General features: G+C 39.8%; 1 protein-coding gene across 1 annotated transcript in view; it reads left to right on the forward strand.

Annotated features, from left to right (window-relative positions):
* Positions 1-4417, forward strand: part of LOC128634613 (NACHT, LRR and PYD domains-containing protein 12-like) — a 38473-nt gene extending 34056 nt beyond the window's left edge. The window contains exons 8-10 of the mRNA XM_053685321.1: positions 2332-2505; positions 2733-2909; positions 3032-4417. Coding sequence (XP_053541296.1) covers positions 2332-2505; positions 2733-2909; positions 3032-3044 — 364 coding nt within the window. The 3' untranslated portion in view covers positions 3045-4417. The remainder of the gene's footprint in view (positions 1-2331; positions 2506-2732; positions 2910-3031) is intronic.
* The last annotated feature ends 8422 nt before the right edge of the window (positions 4418-12839 follow it).

Raw genomic sequence — 12839 nt, forward strand, 5'->3', positions numbered from 1 at the left:
TATTACATCTTGCCAATGCAATTTAATATTTTTATTTCATGTCATCAGCACCTCAACTAGTTTCCTATCAAAAATGCTTTCAATAAAAAAAATGGATATAGAGGTATTTATAGAACTTTTATTAGATTACAAGTGTATGAAAATACAAATGAAGCTGTTTTGTTATTATATCACACAATATTGTGTCTTCCAGTTCGAGTTACATTTCAATGATTTGATGCCTCTCCCCCACAGTTATATAGTCTGAGTGAGAGAGTACAGAGTAGAGTTACATTCAGCAGCATGTTATAACAACAAGCTTCATGCTTTATTATTGCTTGTAATCTGTCTAGGAATCACAACAAACTCATTTCTGAACACAGCTCTGTTCTTGTAACTTTTTTCTTTTTAATTTCTAAAATAATAAAAAACATCAGCAGGGTTTATGAGATTTACTACATTAAGAAGTACATTTCACATTTTATGTGAAATTCAAGACTGGAATTACCAAATGTTAATATTTTGGGGCGGGCGATATGACTACACGATACGTTTCACGATAACGATGTGTTTTCTTAGGTAGGTCTATCAGTAGTATTCAAGTAAGAAATACTACAGAAACTGAATAAAGCAATTAAATGTAAAATGAAATTAACTTCACTGTATGACATATACAGTGATTCTTATTAGATTTACTGAAGTTATCAGTCAAATGAGTGAGTGAGTGATTTTCTCTGTGTTTTGTTGTTTGATGAACATTAATGACACAGACAGCAGCAGGTTTATTAGACTGCTGTCACTTTAAGACCTAATGCACAGACCTAATATACTGTATTGACACACCTCTGATTTTTCCCCAACTGTTTACATTCACTTAAATCATAACCGACTGTGTTTGCATGAATACTCGGCCAGGCCTGCGTTTTGACATGATGTGTGTGTATTTATTTCACCGTCCAAGCATAATAAGCCTCTAAAGAGAACTCAGTTCAGTACTCTCATGATGAGGCGGCTGTCTGTGCGCGCGTTTCAGCTGTGGCCGGGAGACATCGATTAATTTCTTATCTTAATTTTATGCTGGCATCCCACCTTGAAAAACTCATTTCAGGGAGGTAGTTCCACCACCCCTGCAGCCCCATCTCACCCATATATATATATATATATATATATATATATATATATATATATATATATATATATATATATGTGTGTGTGTATATGTATGTATATATATATATATATATATATATATATATATATATATATATATATATATATATATATATATATATATATATATATATATATATATACATACATACATATACACACATATACACACATATACACACAGTGCATCCGGAAAGTATTGACAGCACGTCACTTTTCCCACATTTTGTTATGTTACAGCCTTATTCCAAAATGCATTAAATTAATTATTTTCCTCAAAATTCTACAAACAATACCACATTATGACAACATGAAAGACGTTTGTTTGAAATCTTTGCAAATTTAATACAAATAAAAAAAACAAAAAAGCACATTTACATAAGGACAGTGAGGACAGTGAGGTGTTGGTGGAGAAACACTGGGTTGAGGGTCAGAATAAAGAGCAGATAAAGCAGCTATGCACATACATAAAGAGCTAGCTCTTGTGCTGAGTGGCCACGCCCATTTAACTCCAATCCAACACCTCATCAACCTTTTCTCTCAACATCCTGTAAATGTTCCATAACATTACATTTTAATTTGCACATTAAAGAGTTCTTGTGTAAATGCTCCTACACACTATTTATGAAGAAATTAATTCGTATCCAGTGTGATAAATGAGGCCCATTGTTTTATATGAGTAAAACATTAAAGTGTGTATTTTATATGGTGTGGATTAGCATTGATTCTGCTGTTGAGCTTTGTTTTTCTGTGTGTGTGTGTGTGTGTGTGTGTGTGTGTGTGTGTGTGTGTGTGTGTGTGTGTGTGTGTGTATATATGTGTGTTATGTGATTTGTATGTGTGTGGAAGTTAGATTAAGCTCCAAAGAACAATGAACTCCAACAGTTTTAGCGTCTCTGTGAAACTCAGCTTTGTGTTAATGCTGAAATATCTACATCACTTCTCACATCAGAACAAAGTACATTTATTTCTACAGGGTGTAGATCAGTGTACATTACACACACATTTACTTTAATAACATGCCAATACTAGTTTATTGTTTATACACAGGCTGTTCATTTTATATTTTTATCCTGACATTAGAACCTTGTATTCAGGTAAACACTTTATTTCCCACCTAATGGAAACACCTCATTTCACAATCAGATAAATAAATCTAACACTTCATCATTTCTCTTCCAGTCTGTGGGCGTGTAATCTGACAGAGGAAAGCTGTAGAGTTCTGTCCTCAGTTCTCTGCTCAAACTCCTCCAGACTGAGAGAACTGGACCTGAGACACAATAACCTGCAGAATTCAGGAGTGAAGCTGCTCTCTGTTGGACTGGAGAATCCACACTGTACACTGGAGATACTGAGGTACACACACACACACACACACACACACACAGACAGAGCAGAGTTTTAATAAACACAGCTACATCCAGTTTCCATCTGTGGTGATTGTAATTGTAGTGATGTGATATATTGTCATTGTTGTGTGTGTGAGATGGAGAGTAAATGTTCTGTATATAAAGATTTTGTGTAGTTGATGTTTTCAGAGCTAAAACTGAGTGTGTTAAATGTGAGAGGGTTTTTTTTTGCAGGATGAATTACTGCAGGATTACAGATGAAGGTTTTGCTGCTCTGGCTTCAGCTCTGAGGTCAAACTCCTCATCACACCTGAGAGAACTGGATCTGAAGCGTAATAATCCAGGAGAATCAGGAGTGAAGCTGCTCTTTGATCTACTGAAGGATCCACACTGTAAACTGGAGAGAGTATAGTGAGTTACTGACTTACTGTCTCTTTACTCTACTCTACTCTACTGTATCATACTGAATAATGTGTGTGTGTGTTGGTGTTTATGCTGATGTGTGTTTACACTGATGCTCTTCTGTCTTTCAGCATTAAGAATTAAGAAACATACCAGGACCGACAGGAGTCTCACCTCAAACCTCTTCTCCAGGATAAAGCAGTTTTGGTGAAGAGTTAGAACCCGTCCCACATTTCCAGCAGTTTGGGAGCTGAATCATTAAACTTAAAGGGACAGAGCAGATACAAATTCAAAAACAGGCAGAAGGTCATACACAGGAGAAATCAATACACGTAACGAAATACCTGCTGTACAAAGCAGCAGCAATGATCTGCCCCGGGGATGGAGACTGACGAGGCTTAAGTACACGTCTGGAAATGTACAGCCGATTAATCCCAAAGCACGAGGCAGGAGCAGACATGGTAATGGTAAATGGTCTGCACTTATATAGCGCTTTTTTAACCTTAGTGGTTCCAAAAGCACTTTACACTGTTTCACATTCATGAAGCTTGTGCCAAAGAGTAGATGTGAAAATACAGTGGAAAATTTCCTTTGCAACATGCCAACCTTTGCTGTGTCACAGTGTCTTGGTCAACCCAGGAGATGATTCAGAAAAGTGCCTATGCAACAGTGTATGTTCAGCATGCATGGAGGCACTGGTCCTGTACATAGTGTTACATGAAATAACAGAAATAACACAAATCAATACCCTCATGTGCATCTCTCTAATGGCCTGATGGTGTTCATGTCAATTCTTTCAGCTGGGACCTTGAATAGAGGTAATGGGCACAATGGTGCTATTGGGATGGCCAGTGGATTTGCAACTGAAATTAGTACCCTGTAACAATTGCTTCCACAGCTCCTTTTTGATGCACCAGTCGACTTAACACTACCACTAACTAACTACCACTACTAACATTTGAATGAATGCCTTTTTATTGTCACTATACATATGTACAATGAAATTAAGAGCCACTCCTTTTTGTTCATGCAAACATATACATTCAATACACAAGAAGAATAAACAGATAATACACAGATAAATAAACAAGATAAATAAACAATAAATAAACAAGATATACAATATATGCAAGATAGATATGCAAGATAGATAGATAGATATTGGGGTGGATGGGGGAGGTACTATGAAATGCACAGTTTTGAGACAATATATACATATGCTGTGGACTCAGTACATGTGTTTGTTTATCATGGTAATAGCTTTCGGGAAGAAACTATTCTTAAATGTACTAGTCCTTGTTTTGATGCACCTGTAACGTCTCCCTGAGGGCAACAGATTGAACAGATCAAAGCCAGGGAGAGAACTGTCCTTAATGATAGTTTTTCCTCTGCTGAGGCAACGGGAAGTGTAAATATCCATCAGGGAGGGGAGAGGGCAGCCAATGATCTTCTGTGCTGCTCTTACTACCCTCTGAAGCCTCTCCCTGTCTGCTGCGGTGCAGCTACCGTACCACACCGTGATAAAGTGATAAAGTCAGGAAGTGTAGCCGCGTTTGAGCCTTCTTGATAACCGCTGTGATGTTGTCCGTCCAGGAGATGTTTGCAGAGATAAGGACGCCAAGAAACCGCTCGGTGTGGACCTTCTCCACACACTCACCATTAATGAAGAGGGGGGCCAGCTCCGTGTTGTGTTTTCTGAAGTCTACAATAAGTTCCTTGGTTTTCTTGGTGTTTAGAGTCAGATTGTTCTTTGACCACCAGGCTGCCAAGTTTAGGACTTCCTCTCTGTAGGCTGCCTCCTCTCCTTTTGAGATAAGTCCGACCACTGTGGTGTCGTCAGCAAACTTGACGATAAGATTATTGTTGTAGACTGGTCTACAGTCATATGTGTAGAGACAGTACAGGAGGGGGCTCAACACACAGCCCTGTGGAGAACCTGTGCTCAACGTGCGAGTGGAGGAGAGGTGGGGCCCGAGTCTCACTGTCTGGGACCGGTTGGTGAGAAAGTCCTTTATCCAGGCACACGTGAGGCGGGGGAGGCCAAGGGTGACCAATTTGGTAACGAGAATGTCCGGAATTATTGTATTAAAAGCCGAACTGTAATCCACAAAAAGCATCCGTATGTCGCTCTGTTGCTGCTCTAGATGTCTCAACACGTAGTGGACAGCTACGGTGATAGCATCCTCTGTGCATCTGTTTGCACGATAAGCAAATTGAAAAGGATCGAAATCTGGGGGGAGGTAGTCCTTGATGTGCTGAAGAACCAATCTCTCAAAGAACTTCATGATAACTGGAGTGAGGGCTACAGGACGATAATCATTCAGGCTAGTGGTGGGCGACTTCTTTGGCACTGGAATGATTGTGGCTGATTTTAGGCAGGACGGGATGACTGCTTGGACCAGGGAGAGATTGAAAATTCTGGTAAAGATGTGGGCAAGCTGGTGGGCACATGATCTGAGCACGTTACCAGGTACACCGTCTGGGCCAGCAGCCTTCCTGGGGTTCACTGCCAGAAACATCCGTCTAACATCGTGTTCCCTCACAGTAAGTAGAGTGGTGCAGGAACCAGAAGGGGATGGAGGCAGGGCTGGACTGGTACGGGGGCCAGATGAGGGTGGAGGTGGGGCTGGAGCAGATGAATGCTGTTGTTGTGATGTTGAAGAGAGCAAAGAAGCAATTTAGCTCTTCTGCCAGAATCGCACTCAGGTCTCCTGTTGTCGCCTCACGGCCTCTGTAGTTCGTGATGTTCTGTATGCCCTGCCACACCTCCCGTTTATTTTTGCTGGACAGGTGGGACTCTATGCTCCTCTTATAGGCCGCCTTAGCTTCCTTAATACCACCTTTCAGGTTGGCACGGGCAGCTCTGTACAGAGCTCTATTACCAGAAATGCTACTGCTGTTTATATTCCAGTTTAATTTAGTTTGGACTTTCATTAATGTATACACGTAAACAACCGTATAGTAACGTGTAGACAACTATAACAACGTGTGCTGTTTTCCATAAAGAACTGTATTCTCTGATTCTGTTTTCTTCTCTGACTCCTTCAGGTGTATATCAGTTTGTTCATTTGAGAGTTATGATACATTTTGTGAAAGATTGTAAATATTCTATGACCGTAGTCGCTCTCAGCCACTTTTTTTTTTTTTAAATAGCTCTCAAATGAAAAAAGGTTGTAGACTCCTGATGTACAGGCTATCAGAAAGAGAGAGAGAACAGAGAGAACAGACAGAGAGCATGCCTAAGTTATGTGGAACTTATCATTGTCCTCTTAGTTCTCAACGGGAACCTGTGCATGCTGCAGCTGCCCCAAGTCATCCGTTCCCTTAAACGACCGTCACCTCTATGGCCACGCATTTACAAAGGGTCGGGTCAATATAAAGGGCATAGCAAAGTGTTAATTCAATGAGTTAAGCGATGTATATATAATCAGAGCATTGTTCCCAAGCAATGTTGCAGTTAATATCGCACTTGTATTTGTTAACAATAGCCTGTGTTCTGATGTGTTTCAGGTGCAAAGGTCAATTGAAGATGAGTGTGGATGCTAAACAGTTGTAGCAAAGGAGTAAAGCTTTGGCAGAGTAGAAGATAGAGTTCATGTGTGTGTTTCTAATACAATATAATGCTATGTGTATGTGTTAAGGTGAGATGAGAAGAGGCCTCCTAAGGACTACTTCATAGCAGTATTGTCTCTCGTCACAGATGGGCAGTGCTTGATATGGCTGGTATGAATCCACTGGGGTTGTGAATTCATCAGGACAGCAGTGAGGGTAACAGCCACCACACATGTAGGAGGGCTGAAGGCTGCTTCCCCAACCTTTCGTGGATTCAGACTTTTAAGGAGAACTGCGTCAGTGTTACACAGGAGGTCCATGTGTGTTTTGATGAAGGTATAAGGTCCGTTTATTTCAAGAACACTTCCAGAACTAGCGTATTGAACAACTATTGCTGTTCAATACAGGGAACAAAAACACACATCCTCCTCAACCTGTCTCGCAATTACTCTCTTGTTCTTTCCCAATCTCGTGATTCTACAGATCTGTCTGCCAATCTCGTATGCCAAGTTTAAGCTTAAAAGTCACAGACGGACATTATACATACTACTGTGCAGATAGAGCATCAAAAGAACAGAAACATTAAATATAATTACCAGACCTGAAAGAATGCAGAAAAATACAACAACTGTGGAATTTAAATGAATGTTTTAAATTTGCTGAAATTAAATAAAATTATATTCGAGATTAAATGAATTTGTTGAAGGAAAGGGTGAGTAAGCTGTTCAGTGGATAAAGAGAGAGAAGCAAAATTAATTTTTCAATGAGAACCTGAGTATAGTCACCGACAATCACATCCAGATCTCCTGTAAAACAAACACCTGGGTTACCCTTTGTCCATGGATTGGGAAATGGTCTGCCCATAATGAACTCAAAAGGAGACCATTTAATTTTCTGATTAGGTGTCAAATCAATTTCGCATAGGGCGGCAGGCAAAAGGTCAACCCAATTGCTGGAGGGATTCTCCAGGGAGGCGCCTTTTGATGGTATGATTCTTTCTTTTCACAATCCCTGAATTTTGTGGATGATAAGGGATGTGGAAGTGCCATTCAATCTTCAGATATTGCAAAGTTTCTGTGTTACCTTAGAAACAAAGGATGTTCCATTATCACTATCAATAACCTGAGGAATACCATAGTGCAGGGTTATTTCTTTGGCTAGAATCTTAACAACGGTGTTTGCATTTTCTTTTGAGTATGGGAAAGCGTCTACCCATTTGGAGAATTTGTCCACAGTAACTAAAAGGTATTTGAGACCTCTGACAGTTGGCATGTGTGTGAAGTCAATTTGCAGTGCCTAAAAGGGGCCACTAGGTGGTGGCAGTGCATCATATTTGGCGTTTTTTTTTTTTTTTGTGTACATTTGCTCTAGCACCGGTCAGACGATGGTATAGCCAAGATCACAACTCTTCGTGCAGAAAATAAAAAAGTAAATTTCAGTGAAAGGCTCTGCGATGACTGCGTTTGCAGAAAACATCACAGACTAAAACGATGTGATATTTTCAACCCAAACTTCAACAATGCCGAAAATAAAAGATCACTTATCTCCATCCATATGTCCCACTTCTGACACCATTAAACTGTTAAGATTTTGCTGATACCAGCCTCAGAATTAAATTATTAGACCCACGCTACTATTACCTTCACAGTACCGAGCTTGGGAAGAAATCACACAGACACAGAATTCAGTTCTTAGTTTAATGCTGAAATTATCAGAAAAAAAAAAAAATATATATATATATATATACACAGACTTCTGTGTACTCAGATAAGATGTACACACTATCAGAGAGAGAGAGAGAGACTTTTGACGATCCTTTATCACACGTCACACTATACACATTAAAGTCAAAGGTGACTCAATATATAAATAAATAAATATTTAAAGGAGCATTAAAAAGAAAAACCATAAATTAATAAAATAAATAAGTCAGCGCAACAACGGATAGTTATTAAGAACATTATCAGCCTAATGCTGTTGTAAAACAAAGTTCTCCCTCCACTACAGAACACAGAGCCTTCTCATAACACCACACTGCCTTGAACACCTCCAAGTCTCCCATACGCCTGTAAAAGTTCAAATCAAAATTTTTGATTTGATCAGTCTGGAGAGAACTTTTATGGCATCGCATGTTCTGTGCCACTTTGTTTTTTTCTGCTCAGGTATATCGGCATTTTTGCCTGACCAAAGATAGAATTGATCAGCTGACACTTGAATCTGTTCTTTCTGATGTACTTAAAACCAAAGATAAAAAACTGAAAAGTAAAATCCACATAAAATGACCTCAGGTTGTTTTATAAAAACACTAACAATAGCTGCAACCTGGAGCAATGTATAAAAGCATGAAAAACAGTCTCTCTCTGTGAACAAAATGGACATTCCTGTGTGACCTCAGGGTTTAAAATGGAGATAAAAGAATTCACAGAAACAATTCCATGTAAAATCCTCCATTGGAGGTCAGCAAATTTTTTGGTTAAAGGTGGTTTGTATAGTGCCCTCCACTCTGGTTCAATATCATCATCATTAAAACCCAGTACACATCGCCATGGAGTGTCCACTCTCCCATTCAGCTTTTTCTTATTTAAAACTTTCACGCAGGCTTTGTACAGAAGCTTACCGGACACTTTCTCAATGTTCATGTTACCGCTGAACTCCAGGAGGGGGCCCCCACACCCATCTAGGTCTGGAGCGATGACCAGCTGGGGAAAAGGTTCTTTCTCTGTAGCCCCAGTCTCACTTGTTTCGTTGTCCATCGGCTGAGACCCTCCTCTGATGTTAGGGTGGACCTCCAGCGATGTAGGAGCTCGTTCACAACGCGTAGGGACCGTAGTCCCAGGCGCGCTGCTAAGTCCTCTGCCCGTGACAGGTCCGTTCCTGTGATGTTCACCAGCTACCGGAGTGTCACAATACCTGATGAGACCAGGACTCTGGATAATGAAGGAGTGGTCACACCAGAGATGTCTAATCACCCACCATGAACCAGGGGTTCCTCCAGCAAAAAGAAAAAGGTTCCACATATATACAACATAAACAGATAGGAATCAGTAATTACTACAAGTAAACACACCGATGTATAAAAAACCATATTGTACAATTCACCCGAGTTTGGTGTTTTTAACTAATTGTACAATCTGCTGTAACAACTCCGTCGTCAGATATTGGTCATGGCCAATGCGTGGAATCTCCCCAGCAAGGAGCCTCTGGGTAGCTATAATATGTTTATGTATGATGGTGTGTTGTTGTAAAGTATCCGTTACAGATTGATTATAAAAACGCTGTTTCTTCTCAAGGCTGTCCAGACGCTCTCTGAATACGACTCGCGACCATAAGCTTCTTGATTTGAAGGTAGAGCCTCAGATTCGTCCTCTCCCATTCGCTGGCAGGCGTTTCTCCAGGAGCCGGGGAAAACACATGCTACATACAGTCTGTTGACCCTGAGGAAGATCTTGATCACTTAGGCGTTGTAGATGTCACTAAACCTCTGTCTCTCAAACATTCGTCAGTCGGAGCATGGACCTGAGCGACCGTAACTGTTTTGCGCTTGTTCTTTCTAGGCTTTGTTGACACAAGCCGTTCAGTAGAACCCGCAGCATGATTTTTGAACACTGGTGTGTCAATCTTGTTTACAAGATTTGACAATCCATGAGCAGTAAACAAATGAACACAAAAAAACCCATAAGAAAACAGCATAAAACCACATTTAAACAGAACCGTCAAATATCTAATTATTACAACACTTACCGAGCACGGGGTTATCCGACCTGACTCGCCGAGCCGCACCGCCTGAGTTCGATCCTTTGTGTAAAATAAAACGTGTAATCATTCTACACATACACAATACATCATACATAGGCACGAATACTTAGAAAATAATAACACATGTACGTACCGCTTGCCTTATTCAGAAACTTGATTTCATCTACGATGTCCGGAATACACACTATGTCAGCATCAAGTGTAGCGTTAGATATCTGTTTAACCATTAAACAGACCCATAAATTAATTTATAAATAAACATTCTTAATAATGCGTAATAATAATAAAACACTTACTGTTACGATAGACAGCCATCTCCTCTTTGAAGTATTATTCAAAATAAAAACAAAACTTTAGCGGTGAGCTAAAATGAGAAACCGCCGGTTCGTCTAAATTATGCAGCGCAAACACTGGTACACAGCCGAGATCTTAGAAACTTCTGCGTAACTGACTCTGCTTTTCAACACAGTGCATACCTATTTGTGGGGATTTCGTAAAGCCATTAACATGCCCAGACACTAACTCATTATCATAAACAAACTGATAGGATTACACCACACCACTGGTCATAAAATAAGTGTTTCCCCAACAAAACTCTTGGTGAGGAAAACACAAAGATCATAAATTAGGTGCACATGCAGAACAGACTTGTAGAGTCATAAATTAGATGCACATAGCCTACAGAAACTGTCTGCCGGTGAAACACGTGTATGGGTGTGGGTTTAGAGAGCGAGAGAGAGAAGTGTGTCTGAAACACGTGTGTATGGGTGGGGTTTAGAGAGAGAGTGAGAAATGATTCGGTTTTAATATCATTACTGCGTTACTAGCGATTGGAAGACATCTTATCTTCTAATTTAAACAATAAAGGCAATTCTTTTAGCCAACACTTTAACATTTTTACCTCATAAGGATCTTTAATTAGAAGTCATGTAATACGAGCAATTCTTTTTAAACCGCTATTTTAATCATTTTTACCTCCTAAAGGTTTGTGTTTGAAAGACACGTAATATGTGCGATTCTTTTAAACAGATTCTTTTTTCTTTTTTTTTTTAAACGCTTTAGCTCCTAAACTTTTTACTCAAAGGCAAACCTGGCTCCCTAAAAACGTAATCAACATTTGTTTTCATTTATTTCACAAACAAATATTCTACTCATATATGTACACATTCAAACATCATGCTTTTTCTAACAATGTGGTTACACAAACGAAATAACCCCACACAGTAACACAAACGCATACCCAATATTAACCATTGACACGCTTTTCAGACGTATTTCCCCCCCCCTAACAACCAGACTCATTAACATAAATACCCTTGTTGATCCCCCCACCACACACACACCTCCACCACAGCCCAGACACACAGGGGCCAGATTGAACCTCTGATACAGTCGATAGGGTTACCCCCACCACTGGTCATAAATTAGCTTACCTGCCGAAATAGCGGTCATGGAAGCACAAAGGGCCATAAATCAGCACACACTACTTTGATTGACAGTTTGACAGAAAGTGTATGATATAACAACTGCCACAGAAATTGACAGCTGGAGAAGGCAACTTCCAATATATAGTGGTCATATTGAATAGAATGCAATAGTATAGAAAGGTTGGGACCATTGGCTAGCCAGCACAAGGTGTCATACAGTGCATCAGGAAAGTATTTACAGCGCTTCACTTTTTCTACATTTTATGTTACAGCCTTATTCCAAAATGCATTAAATTCATTATTTTCCTCAAAATTCTACAAACAGTACCCCATAATGACAACATGAAAGAAGTTTGTTTGAAATCTTTGCAAATTTATTACAAAAAAAAAACAATAAAAAGCACATGTACATAAGTATTCACAGCCTTTGCCATGACACACAAAATTGAGCTCAGGTGCATACTGTTTCCACTGATCATCCTTGAGATGTTTCTACAACTTGATTGGAGTCCACCTGTGGTAAATTCAGTTGATTGGACATGATTTGGAAAGGCACACACCTGTCTATATAAGTTCCCACATTAACAATGCATGTCAGAGCACAAACCAAGCCATGAAGTCCAAGGAATTGTCTGTAGACCTCTGAGACAGGATTGTATCAAGGCACAGAACTGGGGAAGGGTACAGAAACATTTCTGCAGCATTGAAGGTCCCAATGAGCACAGTGGCCTCCATCATCCATAAATGGAAGACATTTCCAACCACCAGGATTCTTCCTCGAGCTGGCTGCCCGGCCAAATTGAGTGATCGGGAGAGAGAAATAGTTGGTATATATTGTAACCGTAGTTTTGACAGGTATAGGTCAAAGGTCAAAAAGATACACATTCTAACTCTCTATATCTAGATCAAAGGTCATGATCATAAAAATATGAATAGTTATGTTAAATCTGGATCACATCCATTCGTGACCATACATGGTGCGGCCATGTGTGTTTTTCCGCCCCACACGTTGCGCACACATGGTACATCTTTTCACATAGAATATGAAACTCTCTGTGGTAGGACATAAGAATATATATAGTTATGTTAAATCTGGTTCACATCCAAATCGTGACCATACCTGGTACGGCCATGTGTTCCCCCACCCCACCCCACCCCACCCCACACACACAAGTTGCATACTCATGTTTTTCTAACTCTCTGT

This window comes from Ictalurus punctatus, chromosome 13, assembly GCF_001660625.3.
Source record: "Ictalurus punctatus breed USDA103 chromosome 13, Coco_2.0, whole genome shotgun sequence".
Classification (NCBI taxonomy): Eukaryota; Metazoa; Chordata; class Actinopteri; order Siluriformes; family Ictaluridae; genus Ictalurus; species Ictalurus punctatus.